Below are 23,060 nucleotides of genomic sequence, written 5' to 3' on the forward strand. Positions count from 1 at the left end.
TTGAGGCCACAAAATTTGGACCTTCCAATGCATTTGGATAAGCTTTGGGTCTTTCTTAACCACGAAAAATCTCCACGTCCAAAAGAAAGAGAATAAAGAAAATTGTAGGAAGAAGAAAGAGAATAAAGAAAATTGTAGGAAGATTTCTTCTTCCAAAACAGAGATGTTACCAAGCCCGAAATTCTTGCAATCGTCCAGGACCTCCACTCAATGCCTTCATCTTCCAACGCCATCACCGCCTCCTCCGCCGCCCATTCCACAACTCCAAGGCGTATCCACTTCCTCATCTTTTCCTTCCATCAAACAGTGCAGCAAAGTATCGCGCAGAGAGCTCGTGATTCGAAGCAATTCTCTGTTACTTCTCCTCCTCGGCTCGCAGAGTGTAGAGGGTTTGTTGCCGTCTAAAGCACGAGCCGAGAACTTGGAAGACACCAATAGCAATGAACAAGCAGCAGAAACTTCAAACACTACTGCGAGTGCCACTTGCATTGATAGAAGCCCGACAAAGCGTGCATTTCTCGATATATCCATTGACGGAGAACCTGTTGGTCGGATTATAATTGGGCTACATGAAGACGATGCTCCAGTTGGCGCTGCTAGATTCGGTAGTCTTGTCAGCGGAGCTGCTGGCACTAGCTACAGAAGGAAAGAGTTCGTTAAGATTATGCCCAACTATGTTCAGCATGGCGGAGTGAGATCTTTCGGTGTAGACGCTGATCTCGCAAAGAAGACAGGAAGCAATTTGGAAGTTGATAGTCTCAATGAAGAGTGGGAGAGATTGAACGAAAAGTGTCCGGGCATCAAGAACAAGGCCGGAACTGTGAGCATTATCGTGAGAGATCCGTTGAAACCACCCCCCAAGATAAAACTGGTTGCGCGGAAAGGGAAGCTGGAGATTGATCAGGAGGAGGTTGGGACAGCCCCGAATGGAACGGAGTTCGTGATCACTACGAAGGATTCGCCTGAGCTCGATGCTTCAGCTTTGGTGGTCGGAACAGTCTTAGAAGGTAAGGAGGTCGTGGAGAGGCTGGGGCAGGTAAAAACCGTGCAGGAGAACACTAGTTCACCGTATTTCAGGTGAGTACTACACCTCTGTATTGTTACATATCGCCTTTCCCGATTTGTGATGACATACACTAACCATCCCCTTCCGGTGGCTGGCAGGGTGGCCAAGCTGATCGGAGATAAGAGAGCTGTTGTGGCAGAAAGAGGATTCAACCGGCCTTACGCGAAGGTGATTGTCACAAACTGCGGCTTGATAAAGTAACAGAATCTCCGTCGCGGCATTTCTTTTTTTCTTTCCATTTTTGTAACAAGAGACTTTCACCATTCTATCCATCAAAATTTCAAATGCTATGTTTATCAAAATTGTAAGAACGTTACAGTTTAATGCACGAGCTGCACTTGAGCGATAAAGGAATGTAACGAACTTACACTCTGAATCTTGTAAATACGACATTTTTAAGCTCTCGAGTGGGACTAATGCCACGAGAGGGACTTTCGAATGGAGACATTACAATCTAACCTCTCTAATATCAACCGATTCTGCACCTGCTTGGGTCCCATTTTACAGGCAACCAAAAATCACCCATCTATTGATCCGAACTTCGAGTTGTTAAAACAGTTGGCTTCATTCTTTTGGGAGATGGAGACATGAAGAGATTTCTAATTGAAGTGATAGGGTCATCAACCTGCATGATTGATCAAATATCAAATGATGACTCTCTTCAGAAAGCAAACCTAAATATACGTGTAAGAACACAGACAGGCTACAATCGTGCACAAATGCATGCGAGTGTGTGCTACACTATGATGGGAACTGGAACTAGAAGTGCCAGTCTGGTAGATGAGTTCCAAAACATAGGCTGAGAAGGGCGCTGCCCATCTCCATCAACGTGTAGCCATGTAGGCACACAAGGTACTATTTAGCATATCAGTACGATAATAGAAGTGGGCTGCAGAATACCTTAATTATGGATGCTGATGAAGGAGAGCCGCCTTCCTGACGTTGTAAAGCAGATAGCGTTTGCTTCCATCCAGGTGCCCCATTACCCGTTGATGCAATCCAAGGGCAGAAATATCTGTGCTGCCTGATAGGATCAAACTCCATCCTGCTATCAGGCACTACATGCTTTAGGTCCTTCCCTGGAAGAATAGACAAAGCAAATTATTAAAACATATTTTGGTACCATAAGGGAATTCTAGCACTGACACGAGTGTAGGAGGGCGTGTTTGCATACGAATTACAGGCTACTAACATCATTTTTTATTATAAAATCTAGACCAATTAGCCAATTGGCATCAGCTTGAGGCTATAGTTGGACCAAATATAACAGATGCAAAAGCTATATAGTTTACGTTAATGTTTTCATTCAATAAGAAAGCAATAAATATTGCTTACCACTACTGCAGGCCACAAGTTCATTGTTTGCAGGAATCTGCACTATGCCTTCACTAGCCTCCTTGTTTGAGGTGGGTTGGGGATCATTTCTGGGGCTGCTAAGATCTGCATTGGCTTCAAAGCTAGATGGAAGACTAGGAGACTCACGTTCTTCGCTGTGCTCTACAATGGTTCCTGAATGTAACAAGTCTCCCTTGCTAGAAACCATCACAAGTGAGTCACTTTCGTCCATTTCACCATTTAAATGTGTGACATTCGCATCAGGGGTTCCAGGGCCATTCACTTCTGAATTCTCCAGTCCACCATTCCCTGCATTTTCTTGGTAGTGATCTTCCTCTTTCTCCATCTGGGAATCAGATTGCATACCTTCCTGGCCAACAGACAAACAATCTCTCAATTCAGTATCATATGAAATCCGAGCCCTTAAATTCCGACCAATAACAGGCAACAAAATTTTTGCTTTGAAATTCTGATTTGTAGGTGGAGGACCCCCTGCAATTGTCAAATTTAAATTTGAGAATCTGTCCCTTGGCAATGTTGCACCATCTATGCCAGCATTTAAAATATCTATCCTACTGTCGCAGTGACTTTCAGTGTTTGAATCATGAGTTCCAGAACGACTTTCAGAGTTTACTTCTGCATATCCAACTAATCTGAAACATTCCACAGGCCGTGGAACGGTAGAGAATGCCCATAATCCAACACTGGCTCCACAAAGCTTGCAGTCTAAAACAACAGAATTGTGTTCAGCCTGTATACTGGTATTGTGTGACTTCATAAGTTCATCATTACTAGCAGAGTGCATATTGATGCCCAGATTCTGTCTGTTGGTAGCTGAATAATTCAGTCTATTCTCAGAGTCAACAACATAAGGTAGTAAACGAGGTTCCCAGCCGCATAAACTTATGAGCTTTTGTGCCTGAAAAAAAAAAATGCTTTAAAACGTCATTGGTCTGCATGAAGAAAGCAAGAATGCTAGAAACTGATAAGACAGACTTCTAAAAAACAAATCCAAAAGTGTTAAGAATTAAAGTCAGAAGATATGAAACAGCGATGCACAAATACATCCAAATGAAGATTTACATGAACAGGCGTGCAACTAAACAGGCACATACCTGATAATATAACTTGGCAGAATCTGCACTGTCTTCATTGTCAGAATGTTCTGTTCTAGAAATGTCTCCAGAACCATTGCCATAAAACATTGAAGACTGTCCAAGAAATTGCTCTAGCTGAGGGCTCTTCATGTACTCAATGGCTGAAGAAGAAATCACAGGGAGAACTGAGAGTTCTAAAAGAGCATAGCAGTGTTCTCTAAATTTATCAACTAAAACTGGAGGTGGCGTAGGTGGAAACTCTGCCAGTGTTTCATCACATGCGTTGTCAATCCACGGACAGAGTATCTTATGCCCATTGTCGAGCCTTAAACTAAACACCAAAGCTGCCTTCTCAACTGGGAAACACAGGAAATCGGTTTACTTGACTATGAATATATTATTACAATATATTGTTACTTAATTTTACAGCATGGGTTTAATTGGAGGGAGATTTCACATAAAGAGAGACATAACATGCCTTGCTGCTGATTCCAAGATGACGGAGTAGAAAATAAGAGGCGTGCTCCGCACGATTCACACACTAATATATCTGCATCCACATTGATCCAGCCTCTTCTGGCACAATTTAAAGCACTCACCACCTGTTCAAAGCTGGCAAATTATTGTTTGTACATCCAAAAAAATTAAAGCTTTGTATTAAACAACGGCTCCACTGCAAACGACTCGATAAAGCCACTGTAGTTGTTTCAACATTACCCTAATTTTCACTAACCAGGGGCTAATTTCCAGACCGCATTTGTATTCGCCTATTCGGAGCTATTTTTGCAAACTAACAAGTAAACACTAACATTACAAAACATGTCATATTGGAAGACAGAATTCTAACCTTAGGCTTGGCAAACCAAGTCATGGACTTGAATGTAGCTACCCTCCTCATAAGATCCCCACGGTCCCACGGCCTACACAGAGGAGCATGAGTAGCCACAGCCGGAGCTGAAAAATGCCGGGAGACCTCCATTCTATCGCCTCTCGATTTCGGTTCCACCAGTGCCAATGCGGATGAGGGATTTGCTCGCTTTTTGCCTCTCGAAGTTTGTACACCAGATGAACTGTTAGCAAAAAAAAAAGGGCAAGAATTCCATGATTTGGCCACTAATTACATCAAAATTTCCATAAAATCTGAAGAAAAAGAAACAGAAAACTCGATTTATCGTAATTTTATTCAATATCTTGGATTAATATGAAATAATCAGGGATTTAACTAGCACTTGATAACACAAGTATAAAAAATAAAAATTCCCTATTTGCAGCGCATTTTCTCGGGAAACAAACGGAAAACGAGCGAGAAAATTAAGAGCAAAATTGAAAAGAAGTATATATAGATAATATGTACATATATACACGAACCTGGAATCGGAGCTCGGCGTAGATTTGGGAGCGAAAAATAGCTTGTCCATGATCGAGTGGAACTTTTTCTCTGAATCTTTCGACATTTTTATTTCTTCTCTCTTTCTTTTTTCCAGAAGAAGCTATGAAATTTGTTTCAGAGAGTTCAGGGTTCAGAGTTCAGAACCTAGCAAGCGCTCCGATACGACGTCGTTTGCTGGTGGGGTGAATATGATGGATATCGTTTCACTTGTTTCTTTTCAGAAATTTTTTATTGTCGCGAGAATAAGAGTGATACATCATGTGTTTTTATGTAAGTGGTAAAAAATTTTATTTTTTAAGTTATTAACTTGTTAACATACATACCCCATCATTTGTATAATAACACGTGATATATCATCTCGTGTGCTGGTCAAATTGAAATCCTCAATCTATTTTTTGGTTGCAATTTTTTAGCGGTAATTGACTCGCAGGGCCTCGAGGAGAGTTTGGGTTGGGCGGGTAGAACATGATCCAATTAAATAAGATTTGGGCCATGATGGCTACGGCAAAGTTGATGAACTGAAGAAGTAAAAAGACGTAATTGGAGAAATAATCCCTGAAGTATTGCATGAATTGACGAATAGGGCAAGTGTGCAATATATTTGTTAACCTTCGGACTCCAAAAGCGAATATTTAAATTTAGAGGCAAAAACACAACTCATGGAACCATTATGCAGTTTATTTTGACCATAATGAATCATTCATTAATTTGACTTGCTTTTCGTTTAACCAATGATTCAAATTATTGAAATACCAGAGAGTCACGTGTGACTTTCTAAAATATTCAATTCCATATATCCAGAAATTTGAATTAAGGTAAGAAAGCTAGTTTCACTCAGCAGCCTCATCATCTCAGCTGCCATTTGAAAAACACTTGTACCAAGTCAAAGATAGAGAGATAAGGGTTTTGTTTTCCTCTCGAACTCAAACCGCTACATCCATGCACCTCCACTTTTTACTCCCAAGAATCCTCACTTTTTACCCACCCTCAGTAAAAAACTAATTATCCATTTACCGAGCCTCACCCCTTCTTAACTCCCTCACAGTATAAATTGCAGTGCTCCCTTCCACATTCCATCAAACTATACGGCTCGTTTTGTTCTTGATAGGCAAAAGAGTGAGCTCCCTGCACAGTCCAAATGGCAACCTCCAAAGCATTTCTCTTCTTTTTTCTTCTTTCTACATCCCAAGTCCTTTTTGTATCTTGTACCAAATTCGAAGTTGGAGGCAAGAGTGGATGGGAGATCCCGAAATCGAAGAACGGCCAACAAATGTATAACGAATGGGCTTCGAAAAACCGGTTCAAGGTCGACGACGCTCTCTGTAAGTCACTCTTCACAAATAAATGACGATAGTTACTGTCATTAGTTGCATGGAATAAGGTGGTATATATAAAGACATATCAGTCTTGATGCACTTTTTACCGACTTGTTTTGCACAACTAATGTCAGTAACTATTGTCAGGTTTTCTTCTATTGAAATCAAAAGCTTCTTGCCTAAGATAAGATTCCTATTTAATCTGTCTTAAGTAACGTTTTGCTTGTCAAGAAAAAATGTCAATCGTCACTGTCATTAATTGCACATAATAAGATGGATAAAGAAGCGAATTGTATATATGAAGACAACAATCATTGATGTGCCTTTTACCCACCTCGTTTTGCGCAACTAATGTTATTAGCTATGGTCGGGTTTTCTTCTATCGAAATCAAAAGCTTCTTGCCCAAGATAAGATTCCTATTTAATTTGTTTTAAGTAACGTTTTGCTATGCTTTCTTCATGGACTTAGCCTTCAATTACACCAAAGACTCGGTGATGGTGGTGACCAAGGACGAGTACGAAAAATGCCACTCTGCCCATCCCATCTTCTTCTCCAACAACGGTGCAACTACGTTCACACTGGACCGGCCTGGTTTGTTCTACTTCGTCAGCGGAGTTGCCGGGCACTGCCAGAGAGGGCAGAAGATGATCATCAAGGTCTTGGAGCCGGCAAGCCCGCCTCAATCCGCTGATCAGAACGCAACGGACCCGTCACAGCCGAAGCATGGTTCGGCTGCAACGGAGGCCATCTCCTCTGCAGCAACTCTTGTGTTCTGCATGGTGTCATTTTTTGTGGTCTTTTTCTTCTAGTTGCAGTGATACGTGATGGTTTTTAATTATCTGTGTTTTTCCGTACCCCTAATCTGATTTTGGTCTTTTGAGATTAGAAGAGTGTAGACTTGAACTAATTTGGCTTTATGAATTTTAGTCTTTTTTTGGAAGTATGATAATTTTTCCATAGATTACGATAAATGTTGATGGATGCCTCAATCGTTCTCACATAATTTCAAAAAAAATTAGAGTGATTCTCACCTTATTAACCTCAAGTATATCCTTATTTTTTTCCAAGGTTCTAAAAAACGCTAGACGCTAGTCAAGTGGTGAGCTAGTGCCTAGCGCCTATGCGGCTCTAGGCGGATTTAGGTAAATTTTTTGTATATCTTGTAAATAAGTTCACAATTTAAAACCACATAAAATGCAAAATAGGAGAAAATGAGGAAATATAGTAATTTGGATACATTTTTTTAATTAAAAAAAAAAAAAAAAAAACCTCCTAGCCGCCAGCCCTCCTAGGGCCGCCTAAAGCCCAACCGATTTGCAAAAAAACGCTTTGGGTCACCAGCGCTCAGCGCCTAGGTCGTTTTTTAGAATATTGTTTTTTTCGTCTCAGTTTCATACTTGAACTTTGATTTTTCTGACACTTTAGTACTTCTGTTATGTTTTCCACCAAGTTCTACATTAAGTGATGAAATGACATAACTTTGGCCTATCATATTTGTCACGTGATGAGAGATTCTCTTGAAAATCCAAGCTTGCCACCACGTCGTCACTTAACGGAAAACTTAACAGAAGTATTAAAATGTCAAGAAACATCAAAGTTTAGCTATGAAACTAAGACGAAAATAACTAAAAGTTTAGCTGTTGTCAAGAAACATCAAAGTTTAACTATGAAACTGAGACAAAAATAACTAAAAGAAGCAAAGTGTGGATTTCAAGATAAGTGGTAAAGTGAGATTACCCAAAAATTTATTACAAACGACATTATTCTTCCAAGCTAGATAAAGGAAAGAGAGTTTAAACCCGAAACTCGACAAGTCGGTGAGAAAAGCCACAATCCAACACTTGCAACCTTGCAACAGAAATCTTGTAATTTAAAGCACATAGAAAAGTCAAACGATTTGGGATTGCAATTCGAATTGATATATCAAAACTCGTCAAAAGACAAATCAATTTTAATTTACAAAGTAATAACTCGGGAAGAAGAAGCGCATTGAAGCCATCGATCAAAATTGCGTTTTACAGTCTCGGTTTCGGCTTCAAAACCTTGGTAGAAAATAACAAAATTGTTGCAAGAGAAAAGAAAGAAGCAGAATTGCTGCACACACAAGGCTCCTCTAATGCCTTATGAATTGTCTATCATCTCCGCCTTTTCGATTGCCGTAAGGATTGCTCTCACTGAATCCATTTCGACTTCCTTCTTTACGCGTCTTCTTCCTGAACTTTGATTTACTGCTGTCTAAGTTCAAATGCACCTTGGGTGGATTAGAAAAACAAAAAGAAGCCGCAACCGCCTGCCCAATTCCAACAACCATTGAGATATCAGGATGGGATAGCATTCGTGTTTTCCTACGAAAATCTCTTTTATCTTTACACAGTAAACGTTTAGATGAAAAGATAAATAACTTCATATCAAGAAAAAGACGGGTACCTGCAGATCAAGCCGGTGTACATTAAAGATGTCCTTCATAGAGTGTGAATTGTATGCTAATAAATAAGATGTATACGCCTCTTTTGCTGAATTATTCAGGTAGTGATTCTTTTGAACCATCTGCTCCTGCATCAGTCGAAGCAATGCATAAGTTTCCATGGACCTAGTTATAGCATGATAATGGAAAACAATCGAACACGAAATTACCAGTTTTGACTGCACATTCTTCAGCTTCTTTTCATTAAAATCGTATGGTTTAACAGGCACATTTGCAGCCTGTAAACAAAAATGAATATGAATTGAAATGGAGAAAAAGCATCACACAGCAGATAGAAAACCTAAACAAAAGCTAGATATTGCTTACAACCTTCTGTAAAACATTTTAGCTATAAATCATACCTTCAAATAGCGAATGAATTGCAACTCTTCGGGAATGAGGAAAAGTAATGCCTTTCCTGTTGCACCTTCCCCTCGAGCTGTTCGACCAACCCTATGGATATATTCCTGCAAGTACATATCCCTTGATACGCTGTTATTCAGCACGGACGAAGAATCGCTAGATACTCAAACTACTAGAAATCTGTTAGAAAGAAGGAATAATGAATACCGTCGGTTCATCTGGAGGATCAAACTGCAAAATCCAGTCCTACAAGCAACGAAAAGAAAAGAAAAGAAAGAAGCAGCATAAGATTACCATGAGCATTCGTAAATGTAAATATTGCTAACAGGATAAAGAGGAGTGGGCAAGGGAGATGTCTGGGAAGGGGCTGATATCTCAATGTGAAATGAATAAACATACTGGTTGTGGTACATAAAATAATTGAATGATTAAAAAAAAAAAAAAAAAAAAACTAATGATAACCATAATTTTCGTAAGTTTAATCCTGTCCTGACTCCTGTTACAGAAAGGAAAAGGAAGTTTACCACAGCAGGAATATCCAGTCCACGAGCAGCAACATCAGTACAGAGTAAGATTCCTTTCTCTGCTTTACAGAAGTCAAAAAAAGTAGTTGTCCTCTTCTGCTGCTTTTGCTTTCCATGGATATCAAAGCATTCCACATTAATGTATCTAAGAAGTTCGGAGTGGAATTTCACTGAGTTACAAGACGAGAAGAAGACCATAACTTTCTTAGACGTATTCTTTGTCAGGAAAGAATATAAGAGAAGAAATCTCTTAGCACTTGGGACAACACAATAGCCTTGTTCCAGCCCTTCATTGGTGACCTACAGTTCACACAATCTCATCATTCCACTGATTAGGGCTAAATCACAAGAAATAAAAAATTTGGAGAGAGTACAAAGTAAATTTTAATTCATAACAGATATGAACATTAAATGCATGTAAAATGAGGAAAACATAATCATACTGGATTCCTACCTTTGACCTCCCCTCATCCACATCAACATAGATAGGTTTCTGATCTTTTCGAAATGACAACTTAACAAGATCTTCAACCTATAGGTTTAACAAGAAAAGATTTATCAGCACAAAGCACTCGTGTAACAAATGGGCGCACAAAGATTTGTTGTCTCAAAGATACAAAAGTTAGAGAACTATTTAACTATGTTTAAGCCAAAACATTTAAAAACAAGGCAGAAAGCAAGATATTGGATAATATCCAATAAGGATACAATACACTAACCTTCTTAGTTTGGGTTGCTGAAAATAAAGCTGTTTGCCTATCCTGCACATCCATTAGCAATTCGATTAGCCAACGCATATTACCAAGTAAAACTCATTTTGAAATGGCACCTAAACCATAAAACTAATGTATCCAGGCCAATTTCTGAATAAAATCAAACTCAACTAACCAAACTTCAAGCTCCTCTTAATTAAAAAAATTAAAAAAAAAAAAAACAGAAGCATATGTTGCTTTACATCTAAGGATTGCAGCCCTCGAGTCTTTGTCACAGAAGAGGTAGAAAACTAAATAAATTTACCTTTGGCAGAATCTTGACAATCTGTTTCATTTCCTCCTCAAAGTTTGCTTCCAATAACCTGTCAGCTTCATCAATCACAAGGCACTGCAAGTCCAGGACAACAATGAAATCAAAGATTGACAAATTTCTGTGATGTCATGATGTGGTACATCTCAATCAAAGATATTTAGCTTAACCACATCAAGAAGCTAATTCTTTTCTCTAACATAACAACACAAACTGCAGTAGGATCAGAAAATACGGTTCAATATTTCAGTAAAAAGATTAACAACAACAGCAGAATATTCCGAAGTCAAGGAAACAGTAGTTAGAATTTGCTTCAAATCAGAAAGTCAACTGTACCCATCAGAACCATTTCAGAAAATAACCACTGAAAAACATTTTGGAACAACTAAAACAATATTTCCGACGAATAGATGTGAAGCACCTTCAAGTTCTTATATATGAATCCCTTGGTATTCTGGAGATGGTCAAGAAGTCGACCAGGGGTTGCAACCAATAAATTTACTCCTTTTACAATACGTTCTGCTTCCCCTCTCCTAGCTGAACCTCCAATAACCAAGCCAAGAGTCTGAGAGTGATACTTTAGAAGGTCCTTTGCCACAGCATGAGTCTAAATTAATTGGAAAAGAAAAATAGTCAGAGACGAATAAAGGGGTTCAATGGTAAATCCCACGATGCGACGTTATAAAAAAGTCTCTTGAACTGGACCAAGCTCCATCATGATATTGGAAGAAAATTTAACATGTCGCTACAAAAAAGAACAAAATGCAGGGGTTTTCACCTGTATTGCAAGTTCCCGTGTTGGGCAAATCACAACAACACCCATTCCGTTACGAGGAGCAAAATGTGTGTTATATAGCAGCTCCACAGCTGGTATTAGAAAAGCAAGAGTTTTACCGGACCCTGTCCTTGCAGCTCCGAGGACATCTTTTCCAATCAAGAGCGGTGGGATTGCTCTAGCTTGAATCTGCATTAGTAATATATTGTATATTCAATTCATCCCAAATCATCAACAACTTTTTTAGAACTGAAAACTGAAAGATATCTCAACGAACACACACATTTCTCATCAAGTACAAACCCTAAAATTCTCTGAATTTAGTAAGTTCTCAATTCGTATAAAAAAAACATACTTTTCGATCAAGTAACTCATAATAAGAAATCCCATAAACAAAAGGGAACTTTAACGAAAAACTACTAGTACCGTTCACTTTAACGGAAAACTATATTTTTATACTAAAAAGTCAATCATGGTTATTTTCGTTCTTAAACAAAATTAGGCTAGAAGTTACCGAAATCAAATTCGAGACGGCAAATTACCTGAGTCATATACTGAAACTTCATTTCTTCAATGGCCTTGTAAGTGTTCTCAGACAAGTTCAACGAAGCAAACGACTCTGTGGTCATAATCCCAGTCCCTCCACCGCCACTATTCACCTTCTTCTTCTTCTTCTTCTTCTCCTCCTCCTCCTCCTCTTCCTCCATTGCTTCTTCCCTCTCCTCATCTTCTTCATCTTTGTCCTCGACGGGGCTTTGATCCTCAACTTCCTCTCCCTTCAATTTCTTCACCTTCTTCCTCTTCTTCTCACTCTCGCCCTTAGCCGGTTCGCCGTTAGGGTTTTGAGGCTCCAGATATTCTTGTTGCTCTACACCCGCCAATTCCGACGGTTTCTTTGCTCTGTTTCTCTTGCGCTTCTTCTTCTTCGTCTCGTCCTCCGAAGGCGCGTGAAGGTTTGGGTCTGTCATTCCGACTGGTTCTCCAAGGAATATGGGTTTGAATTGGGGTTCCACAGTTTCAGGGGGCGCAGAGGAAGAAGACGAGCTTTCTCTCGCAGCACAGAGACGTTGAGAAACTGTGGAGATTTCAGCAGGGTTTGGGCGTTACTTGTTAAACCCTAGCTGCGACTGTACTCGCTCAACTCGAACAGCCACAAACCCAAAAGCCCTAGGCCTCAGCCTCTTAATAGAACTAGTAATTTGGGCCTCACTCGGTGTTTAAACTTTCCAAGTTTTGAAGCAAAACGGCCCAACGAAAGCTCTTAACTAACTGAGATTTATTCATCTCAACAATTTACTCGTGAAAAAGAAAATATGCGGGATAGTGACTTCAATAAAAAAAATTTATGGAAAACTAATGAAAATGGTTTGAAAACTTTGAGTTTTAACGATAAGGACAAAATAAAGGTTAAAGTAAATATTACTAGGATTGACTTTTTAGTGTAAAAATGTGGTTTTTCGTTAACGTGAACATTACCAGAAGCTTTTCGTTAAAGTTTCTTTTTTTTATTTTTTTTAATGTTATGCCTATTTTCTATTAATCTTCACTGTTGATTTTATTAACAATTACAAAACTTACCGAATGTGTACGAGGTGAGAAAAAGTGTGTTAAAAATCATTTTCTTGTTCTTAATTAGCACATTCATAACATACCATACCATTTTATGATTTGGTGGGGAAAAGTTGAATGCATGTACGAAAGATGTGGTGGCACCAAAAACGCACCAAATAATGGTACTTTGTTTGAAAGCAAACCATGCTTTAATCACAAGGGAATCATTTTATTATATTCAAATTACACACAAATTACTAAATATAAATATGATTATGACCTACTACTCCCACTTTAATATACTCACGAATTTTCATAATTCAGTTGCATGATGCTCTGAGTTCAAATCTTCTGTACTCGTTGTGTGTATCGCTTCTCTGTGGTCTTTATTGTTGTTTGACATGTGTGAATAAACTTAAACGTCCTCAACCTTGTTAACACGTGTTAATAAATTTATATGTCATCAACTTTGTTGTCATAAACTTAACACGGATCAATTAATAATAAAGATCACAAAAAACAAAATGAATGCACAAGATTTGATCTGAGATGGCTTTCCTTGGAAGGCAGATTTTATGAAATTAATAGTAACAAAATCATACTCCATGAGTGTAATTATGATCCACTCACTCCACCAAATCCTCGTTAAAACATGTGTACCAAAATTTCATTGACTATAAAGCTAAATTAACGGAAAGTATTCACTATGCAGCAAAAGGTGGTCGATCCGCCGTCTGTCCATCAAATATATACAGGAAGTGACCCTTGTCATCGAGTCTCACCCACTACATCTTGATCGGGAGAAATATTGTTGTACTGGTACATTTTCCTCTCACATAGAATGAACCTCTGCGTATGTATGAGTATCAATTTTTGTGAGAGGACACCATACTTCAAGTACATATGTCCCTTCACATAGAATGAATTATTCATGCATGTGAGTTCCGCCTCTTGTGAGAAAACATCAAACTCGCATCCAAACTTTCTTTTATGTACAAGTGAGAATTAAAATTTTAGCCTAGAAAGGGTTTAAAAGTCTCAATTCAAAACGTTATCTTAATTTTACAAAAATTACTCCGTCGTGCGGTAAGCAACCGACCATCATCGTTTGGGTCTGGTATGGTGTTGTCGTCATCATCCTCTTTCTTAAACCTAAATTCAAAGCCTCTCTAACTTTCTTCTTCTCTCCTCCCACTGATTTCCAGATCATAGTCATCCTCAAAGCTCATAGGCAACGAAATTAGAGTTAAAAAGTTGGATTAAGAGCCTAAGTCTACGATAAAACCTTAAAAGGACAGTACTAAATTTTTTTGTCCAAAATAAATCAAAATGGACTTGGAACCATCCTGGTCCCTTCATGACTTCACCTCTACTACACAAGTAACTCATTGAAGTTGTTATGGCATATCATCCTTCAACTTGATAACTTGTCATTGTGCCGGTGACTAGACTATGGACACGGGAGCATTGTCACAATCTCTGCCCTAATTTGATTATTCAATGGTAGAAGTTTAGTGGTTCAATGCTTTATAAAATGGTAGAAGACAATGCCATGTCAAAAGTTTTTTACTTAAAAGTTAGGAAACCTTAAGTAAGAGTAGTTTATGTGGGTATGAACAAAAATTTATTACTAGTTTATAATGTTGTCTCTCTTTTTAGTAAAAGGCAAAGTACATGGACTGTTTTTTTAGGTTTTGACACAAAAATATAGTTCATCTATCATTATCCAACCAACCTCCATGTGGGGCTTCCGGATTTTGTTTTTTTTTTAAAAAAAACCCCTCTAAGTTTAGAAATCCTTTACGGAATAGTTGGGTGTTGCTCTTTGAAAATGTGAGATGTTTTTGAAAGTTTTTCTCTAACAGCTCGACGAATTGCCTCTATGGGCGCTTGGCAGGTTAACTGCTGGCCTCAAGTCTTTGCTTGCGTTGCTATTGGCATATGTTGACATTTAGCAACATGCTTACTCGAAACCTATTGCATCAGTCGACATGCTCATTCGAAAGTTGTTGGCATCTGTCAACCGACATGCAAAATAACTTGGCAAATGATTATTTCACCATTTCACCATATGCAATATGTGAAGTCGAAGCATCCTCTCGAGTCCTAGACCTCTTTTCATTTTATTAGTCGATGATTACACATTAATCTTATGTTGATTGTCTATTAATTGGGGCATTTGAACCGTTCGATCTATCAAATATTCTACGATGATTGGTACCAAATCACAAAAAGATAATGCTTCTGTTACCCCTTACTTTAAAAAAATTAGATCTTTATGATTTTACCATATAAAAAGGAGAAGGCCTTCTACTTGCTATATGAAATTTTCTAAAAGTGGACCCCACGTCTCTCTTCCTACCGGCTACAAAATCTGACAATATTTTGACCGTTACGATATACATTCAAAATTTTCAAAAGCAATAACCTTAAACATTGATTGCTTCCTTCACCCCCATTTACCCTAAAAATTCAAATCAAATTACTTTATCAGTTTATCTGGACCAGCAAGAAGCAGAATCTGGAGTGGGAGTAACAATTACTTTCAAAAGCTGACACTACCCACCGTTCATCTCCCTCAATCCAACGGCTCAAAAGTCAAAACCCTTCAAGGTTTAAATTAATACCCAAGTCACAGTCTTCGATCGCTATTTCCATTTCTTCAACAGGAGGAACATTCAATTGGTTTCCAAAGAAAAGATTTGTACTTTCTGACAATTTAAGCAGTTTCTTCAATTGGGTCGGCAGGAAAATCTTCTGGGTATGTTTGGATAGCGAGAAAATTGCCGAGAAAATTACAGAATGCCTGTGTCGACTCGGTCCCAGACCAACTCAGTGGAGAGAAGCAAACCCGGTCCAGATCAAGAACCGAGCCACGCGAATCTTCCGCTAAGGAACCCACATCATGGATTGAAGGAAAAGATGAGAGCTTTGACGCTGCTCTACGAGCAGCAGAAGCAGGCCGCGGCGGCGCTGAGGAACCCGAACCCGAATCCGAAATCCGATCCGGAGCAGCTCCGATTCGCGAGCCACCCGAGCGTCGAGCTTCTCGGTTCTTGCAAAAAAGAGGAGAGAGAAGAACCGAAGCAGGGGAGCCACCACGTGATGAGAGAGAACAACAGCAACGCAATGCACAACTCCACCGTTACCAGAACTTACGTTCTGCCACAGCCACCGCCGACCCACGCCAAGGAGAATGTGGCGGCTGCGGGATTAAACGACCGGATTCTCAGCTTTACTTCGTGTCCAAGAAAGGCCAAGGCTTCAACCCCGGTGGCGAGGAGGCTGTCAATGGGAGGTCACGTGCAGCACGTGCCGGGGCCGCCGCGGGAGTCCAGTGGGGTGGTGGAGGGGGCTAGGAATGTGCAAGAATCGGAGACCCCTTCGGTTTCGGAGACACCCACGAGTCGGATTCTTGTGTTTGTTAGGCTGAGGCCGATGGCCAAGAAGGAAAGGGAGGCGGGTTCCAGATGCTGCGTTCGAATTGTGAACCGGCGGGATGTTTACTTGACGGAGTTTGCGAACGAGAACGATTATCTGCGGCTGAAGCGGCTCCGGGGACGGCATTTCATGTTCGATGCTTCTTTCCCTGATTCCACTTCTCAGCAAGAAGTTTATTCCATCACGTGAGTTTGGTTTAATTGGATATTATTAATCAGTGATTGATTGGATATAATTGGTGTTTTCGTTTCTGCTTGAAAAAATCTTGGAACTTTGCATATAAAAATGTTCGAATTCGTCGTTACCGTCGTAATCGTGTTTGGTTTGATTCAATATTCGTGTTTGTTTGCTGAGAAAAAGCATGGTTCTTGTTGCGCTGGATTGGATCCCAAGAAACGGAAAATACTCTACAGCCTATGCTAGTGGTAGTGTTAGTTTCGAATTTTCGTGTCCTGTTTCGAATTTTCGTGTCCTGTAAAATTTCTCAGTAACCAAACAGAAAGAGCAACCAACAATGTTGTGAATTGTGAATGATGTGCTGTTAATGTTGTTTGTCTCAGTAATCCTTTCCATTTTAATGTGTAAGTTTTAACAAAACCGGTATGCCGTCTATTTTTTCAGTACAGCTGAGCTTGTGGAGGCAGTTCTGCAGGGGAGGAATGGATCAGTATTCTGCTATGGTGCCACTGGAGCTGGAAAAACATACACAATGCTCGGCACGCTGGAGAATCCGGGAGTGATGGTTTTGGCAATCAAGGACCTCTTCACCAAGATAAGGCAGAGGAGCTGTGATGGAAACCATGTGGTTCATCTGTCCTATCTTGAGGTCTATAACGAAACCGTGAGGGATCTGCTCTCCCCCGGAAGGCCTCTTGTACTTCGAGAAGACAAACAGGTCTGCCTCGTATCTTGCATCTCACATTACTTTGCTTGCAACTCACAAGGAAATGAATTTGTGTAAGAGTAATAGTAATGTCATATATAGTATGTGTTTGCTGTGTGTATGCGAAAACATGTACAAAGGAAAATCTAAGAGCTATGTAGTTTCTTAAATTGAAACTAGCTGCATTATTTCGACCAATCCAATCTTAGAACATAGTGTTTCTATACGGGTATCTCAAACGCACCTACGTCTTATTTTTATTATGTGGTGAAGTTCTTAATGATGTTAGTGAAAATCAATTTGTGTTCAAATGTATTGCAGGGAATAGTGGCAGCCGGTCTTACACAATACAGAGCTTATTCCACCGATGAAGTAATTTCTTAGTCCCTTTTTGGATGCTTTGAAAAGCTAGATGCTTTGCTTAGAAGTTAATCTGTTGTTCGGTCTGTCTTTTGGTTTGTGGCAGGTTATGGCATTACTTCAGCAAGGAAACCAAAACCGAACTACTGAACCAACTCGCGCTAATGAAACTTCCTCACGGTCCCATGCCATTTTGCAGGTAACAATTGAGATATGGCTTGTTGAGTTCTGAAAACTTGCAATTATTATGACTCAATTTGATTGTTTCTTTCTAACTTGATCTCCTTGTATATCCAGGTTGTGATTGAATACCGAGTAAAAGATGCTTCTATGAATGTGGTCAACCGAGTAGGGAAGCTCTCACTAATTGATCTTGCCGGGTCAGAGAGAGCCCTTGCCACGGACCAGAGAACAGCTAGATCTCTTGAGGGTGCCAACATAAATCGGTCACTCTTAGCACTGAGCAGCTGCATCAATGCTCTTGTGGAAGGAAAGAAGCACATACCTTATAGGAACTCAAAGTTAACCCAACTTCTTAAGGATTCTTTAGGAGGAGCTTGTAACACTGTGATGATCGCGAACATCAGCCCATGCAATCTCACCTTTGGTGAAACCCAAAACACGCTTCATTGGGCAGATCGAGCAAAGGAAATCAGGACTAAGGTCAGTCCTCCTAACTTATCCAATCTTTTAAGTGCCATAAGCTATTGGACAGTTTTGTTTTGCTGCATTACTTGCTAGTCAGCAGACATTGGTTTCTATTGTCCTTGAAATTTCATACTTTCATGGCAACTCTAGATAATGTCTCTTTCCTTGTCATTTTACACAATTGCAGGCGTGCGAGGTGAACGAGGAGACACTGCAATTACCGGAAACTGATACTGATCAAGCCAAGCTATTGCTTGAATTACAGAAAGAGAATCGTGAACTGCGAGTACAACTTGCACACCAGAAACAGAAGCTATTAGTTGTCCAAGCACAATCCTTTGCTGCAAATGCCTCTCCAACGCCTTCTTCGGTTACATCCCTCTTGACTCCTCCAACTTCTGCCCAAGCAAATGACAAGCGGAAACCCAGACCCTCTTTCTTGACCCGGACTTGCTTCACACCAGAGTCCAAGAAAAGAGGGGCTGAGGAAGCAGTTAGAGATCTTCGCCGGACTGTAAAGACATTGGAGGCAGAAATAGAGAGGATGAAGAAAGATCACACTTCACAGCTAAAGCAGAAAGATGATATCATTCGTGAGCTTTTGAGGGAAAGTGAGAAAACACCAGGAGCAGGGAGGGAGGGTGGGGAAAAGAGGGCGGTGACAAGGACTAGCTTGAGACCGCAGGAGCCAAGCACAAAGAGGATTGTTACAAGAGCTAGCATGAGAAAACAGGAGCCAAGCATTGGTGAATTGAAGAGCCCAAGTCACCGTTTCAGGTCACCAGTCCCAACAGCTAAAAAACGAAGCTTTTGGGACATAACAACTGCAAACAGCCCATCAGCTGCTACATTAAATGGAAGAAAAACTAGAAGCCATGTCATTTCTGAACCTGCTGCAGCTCCCTCCATGCTTCTTCAGGTAATCTAATTGTTCTCATCGTCTTCCTTTCCTTCATCTTGTTTCTGATAAAAGAAAATTGTAGCAAAGAATCGCATGCGTGTATGAAACTTCACAACAAAGCCTCCTTCCCCCAAAAGTCTCGTGGCCTCTCCTACCTTTTTAATCTTTTATGTATAAGTTTCATAGTTCTGCAACTGATGCAGCTTGCCTATCCATGTTTCTGGTTTGTGATATTTTTTGGACCGCACATCATCAATTGTGCCCCATTCAGCCAGGTTTTGCACGACAAAAGCCCGAGCGTTTGAAGTAACACGGGAGATGGTAGAAGAAAAGAGAGAAAAAACTACTTAGGTCAATCTGGAAGATGGAAAGACGATGGCATTCTGGCAAAAGCACTTCCTACCAGCAATATTTTCTCTGACGGATCGAACCCGTAGTTCAACATGGAAGAAAAATTGTAACTTTGTAGGTGGCGCTGCTGTTACTTGTATGCCATCTTTCGTCATACGATTTCATTTGTGGAGTTAGCAGAACATATTCCATTAGTTGTTTTCAATCTTCAGAGTTGTCCATTATTTATTCCAAATCAATAAACTTCAGTCTGTAAATTCGCAGTAATCATTTCTTGCTTCATATTCTTTGGGCCCTATATGTCAATTCCTGAATGAACTGGGGAACAAGATTCAACCAAATGCAAAACACCAGCTGCTCTTGGCAAAAAGGAAAATCTACCAGCAGCATCTGCATCACTATATTCACTGAACGCGGCTACTTTCTTTGTAAAAACTTGATTACTATACGCTGCAACGTAGCTCCAGGTTTGTAACAGGATGTGTAACTGGAAAGAAACGCAGGTTTTGCACAACATACTTAACCTTCAAACTATTATATATTTTTTATAACAACGCTCAATCGAAGAGAAGTTCAAAATAACATTTGCATTATACGAAATAAATAGTTTAGAACACGAGATTTGACACAAACCTCTACTCTCTGGATAGATTACGCTGCCACTTTCTATAACAACAACAACAACAACAAAGCCTTTTCTCACTAAGTGGGGTCGGCTATATGAATCCTAGAACGTTATTGCGCTCAGTTCTGTGTCACATCTTCCGTTAGATCCAAGTACTCTAATTCTTTTCTTAGAGTCTCTTCCAAAGTCTTCCTCTACCCCTTCGACCCTGAACTTGTGTCCAGTAATCGCATCTTCTAATCGGAGCGTCAGTAGACCTTTGTTTCATATGTCCAAACCACCGTAACCGATTTTCTCTCATTTTTCCTTCAATTTCGGCTACTCCTACTTTATCTCGGATATCCTCATTCCTAATCTTATCATTTCTTGTGTGCCCATACATCCAACGAAGCATTCTCATCTCCGCTACACCCATTTTATGTACGTATTGATGCTTCACTGCCCAACATTCCGTGCCATAAAGCATTGACAACCTTATTTCCGTCGTATTAAATTTTTCCTTGAACTTCAGTGGCATACAACGGTCACACAACACGCCGGATGAAATTCTATATTCAAAAGCACTCTATTTTTGAGCTGGTTCATAGCGTGATCTTTTGCCTCTCCTTCCTCCAAATGCTTGAGTTTTGGTAAATAGGAAAGAAGATAATTGACGAAGACTCAACCAGTGATCTGCATAAACCACCAACTTCAAATGCTTGAGTTTTGGTAAATAGGAAAGACAGGATCAGCATTAATGTATTCCTGAGAAACAACAAAAGAGTGACGAACAGCATAATCCAACAAAATTAAAAAGTAAAAAAACAAACATATCAATGGTAGATACCAACCCCTCTATAAATATTCATCGTGAGATCTCTAGCTGAGAAACACAGCATGAGAGATGGGTGAAGGCAAGACTAAGGCCGCCAACGTCGTCAATGGTCAAACAATCCATGGATACCTCAACCAGCAAAGGTACATTACTGAGAAGCAAGTCTATCTTATCGTCAATGCTAATAAACGAAACAAGGTTCGTATCACAAATCTCAACACGTTCGAGCCTACTGCAATTCTTTAGCTCTAATTACCAAACCAATCGATGAACTGGCAACTCTTAAGTTAACCAAACGTGCAGTGCAAGACACGGATAATCGTTTCAAGCAATGGACTGTGCGAAACGAAGTGCTCAAGAACTTTTCCGGTCACATCAACATTATTGAGAAAAAGAAGTTTGAGGGACTTAAACCCAATGCTATGGTTCAAACCGGACCCTTTTCCATTGCAATTGAATCCAATTATCTATGGATCTTCTGAAGCGATCATCTCATCTATGGTTCAGAGTGGACCCTTTTCCATTGCAACTGCAAAAAACAAGCCCGGAATTGTTCGATGTTAGGGAGAGTATGCTGTTCAACCACATGATTGACTCAATCGACGTACGCATGCCTTTCTTGCTCCCGCATGTTTGGAAGGAGGTCCCTGAAGCCGCTCAAAGTTTTACCGGCATCAAAATCGAGATTCATAGTAAACCAGGCCCAGGCATGGCGCCATCCCTTGGAGAGGACACTGGTGGCTACTGCTTCCTTTAGCGGCAAGAAAGAAAATATAGTAACAAGAGTTTCATCAGGCAAGAAATACTCCATCGGCCAACTTACCTTGTCTTGGACAAATTGATGAGTAGTTTGGTCTACTGGCTCCTCCATTAATTCTGTCAGTGGTTTTCTCACGTCGGGGATTGTGTTGTAGGAGGACTGCGAACTCTGAACCCTAAACCCTATACCCTAAACTTTGAACGACACCGGCATGAATACTTATTTTAATGGTTTTCTCATGTCAAAAACTGATCATTCCAGTTCCTTCCCCAAAAGAAAATCTACCAGCATCGATCTACAACAGTGCATGAAATATCTTGTGCGTCGCTATTTTCTAGACGCCGCTATTTTTCTTCTATAAACTTAACTTAATTACCATAAACTTAACTTATTTTTCTTGGCGTTCCTGGTTCATGATTCGTAAGAGGGTTTGTAATATAGGTAATTACGGGACGCTGGCGATATCCTAAAACAATGAAGCATGCCATGTAGAAAAGTTAAAACACATAACATGACTTGATTGGTCTGAGATACCGTCACAATATAAGGGTGTCCCTAACTCAGACCTAGATGTGCATATCAAGACCAAAACTATGATAATTATCCAACCCCGACACCACCACCCACACCACCCCCCCCCCCCCCCCCCCAACCTCCTCCCTCCCAAATAAGGCCACTTGACTCAAAAAGCCAATCCACTTCTCATAATCCGGCCCCGAATTCTGCTTAATTATATTAATTAACCTCCATTAATTTCAACTTTCAAGCATAATCTAGATAATCCACTTGTCTAATTAAGGTAAAATATATATGGGTGCGCAAAGAAAAGTTGTTTCTGCGTTTCAGCAGCTATTCAAGCACGGGGCTCAGAGCCTTGATTTGGTCCCACCCCATAACTGCGTTTCAGCTTAAATGTGCTTTAGCACCTTCAAGGCCTTCATTTTTGTCAACTTAATGATTAAGCAAATAATCACTTCATCATTTTAATTAATTAAGATAATAGCTGGGCCAAATTAAAAAAAGCCAGAGTACACCTAATTAAGAGAGATACAGTTGTAAACTCATCACAGTGTAGGCCTTGGACTTGCAATATACAGGTGTTAGTAACAAGGAAGGGATGGGAAGGAACAAAAATAAAAGGGGAGAGAACCCTCTTTCCTCGAAAATAAGTCATCGTGCATTGATCAAATATAAAAAGAGATACGGGTTTAGTTACACTAAGAGCAGCATGCATGATGACTTTCATAGAGTGCTAATAAGAATTCCGGAAAAGAAATATATGGTTTAAAATTCATATATATCATTATGCTTTCTAACATTTTGCATGTGATCAATGTTTCTCATTTGTTTTCTACATACTAAACGGCAAACT

The 23,060-nt window shown here is 39.9% G+C and overlaps 5 protein-coding genes across 7 annotated transcripts; 3 read left to right on the top strand and 2 right to left on the bottom strand.

Annotated features, from left to right (window-relative positions):
- Positions 1 to 62: 62 nt before the first annotated feature.
- Positions 63 to 1,533, top strand: LOC137713108 (Cyclophilin-like peptidyl-prolyl cis-trans isomerase family protein). Its single transcript, XM_068452364.2, has 2 exons — positions 63 to 1,077; positions 1,165 to 1,533. The coding sequence occupies exons 1-2, from the start codon at positions 164 to 166 to the stop codon at positions 1,265 to 1,267; spliced, it is 1,017 nt and encodes a 338-aa protein (XP_068308465.2). The 5' UTR covers positions 63 to 163; the 3' UTR covers positions 1,268 to 1,533.
- On the bottom strand, positions 1,322 to 5,067 carry LOC137713107 (uncharacterized). Its single transcript, XM_068452363.2, has 7 exons — positions 4,867 to 5,067; positions 4,346 to 4,568; positions 3,977 to 4,100; positions 3,517 to 3,854; positions 2,402 to 3,320; positions 1,967 to 2,145; positions 1,322 to 1,691 (listed from the first exon to the last, which is right to left on the bottom strand). The coding sequence occupies exons 1-7, from the start codon at positions 4,950 to 4,952 to the stop codon at positions 1,593 to 1,595; spliced, it is 1,968 nt and encodes a 655-aa protein (XP_068308464.2). The 5' UTR covers positions 4,953 to 5,067; the 3' UTR covers positions 1,322 to 1,592.
- A 959-nt stretch (positions 5,068 to 6,026) lies between these two features.
- On the top strand, positions 6,027 to 7,040 carry LOC137712032 (early nodulin-like protein 6). Its single transcript, XM_068451180.2, has 2 exons — positions 6,027 to 6,210; positions 6,674 to 7,040. The coding sequence occupies exons 1-2, from the start codon at positions 6,027 to 6,029 to the stop codon at positions 7,012 to 7,014; spliced, it is 525 nt and encodes a 174-aa protein (XP_068307281.1). The 3' UTR covers positions 7,015 to 7,040.
- A 1,061-nt stretch (positions 7,041 to 8,101) lies between these two features.
- LOC137713276 (DEAD-box ATP-dependent RNA helicase 51) lies at positions 8,102 to 12,514 on the bottom strand. Of its 2 annotated transcripts, XM_088684572.1 has the most exons (13): positions 11,897 to 12,508; positions 11,358 to 11,543; positions 11,001 to 11,186; positions 10,574 to 10,657; positions 10,276 to 10,317; positions 10,011 to 10,088; positions 9,557 to 9,856; positions 9,240 to 9,278; positions 9,032 to 9,136; positions 8,840 to 8,908; positions 8,720 to 8,758; positions 8,633 to 8,677; positions 8,102 to 8,495 (listed from the first exon to the last, which is right to left on the bottom strand). In XM_088684572.1, the coding sequence occupies exons 1-13, from the start codon at positions 12,320 to 12,322 to the stop codon at positions 8,319 to 8,321; spliced, it is 1,776 nt and encodes a 591-aa protein (XP_088540698.1). In that variant the 5' UTR covers positions 12,323 to 12,508; the 3' UTR covers positions 8,102 to 8,318. The 2 variants fall into 2 exon arrangements, with proteins under 2 accessions (XP_088540698.1, XP_068308667.2); XM_068452566.2 differs by having other exon boundaries at positions 8,633 to 8,758; positions 11,897 to 12,514.
- A 2,852-nt stretch (positions 12,515 to 15,366) lies between these two features.
- LOC137713723 (ATP binding microtubule motor family protein) lies at positions 15,367 to 19,756 on the top strand. 2 transcript variants are annotated; one of them, XM_068453066.2, is made up of 7 exons: positions 15,367 to 16,531; positions 16,968 to 17,241; positions 17,551 to 17,601; positions 17,696 to 17,788; positions 17,887 to 18,252; positions 18,425 to 19,156; positions 19,410 to 19,756. In XM_068453066.2, the coding sequence occupies exons 1-7, from the start codon at positions 15,708 to 15,710 to the stop codon at positions 19,446 to 19,448; spliced, it is 2,379 nt and encodes a 792-aa protein (XP_068309167.2). In that variant the 5' UTR covers positions 15,367 to 15,707; the 3' UTR covers positions 19,449 to 19,756. The 2 variants fall into 2 exon arrangements, with proteins under 2 accessions (XP_068309167.2, XP_088539750.1); XM_088683624.1 differs by having other exon boundaries at positions 15,432 to 16,531; positions 19,414 to 19,583.
- The last annotated feature ends 3,304 nt before the right edge of the window (positions 19,757 to 23,060 follow it).

This window comes from Pyrus communis, chromosome 14, assembly GCF_041283825.1.
Source record: "Pyrus communis isolate YQ-2024b chromosome 14, ASM4128382v1, whole genome shotgun sequence".
NCBI lineage: Eukaryota > Viridiplantae > Streptophyta > Magnoliopsida > Rosales > Rosaceae > Pyrus > Pyrus communis.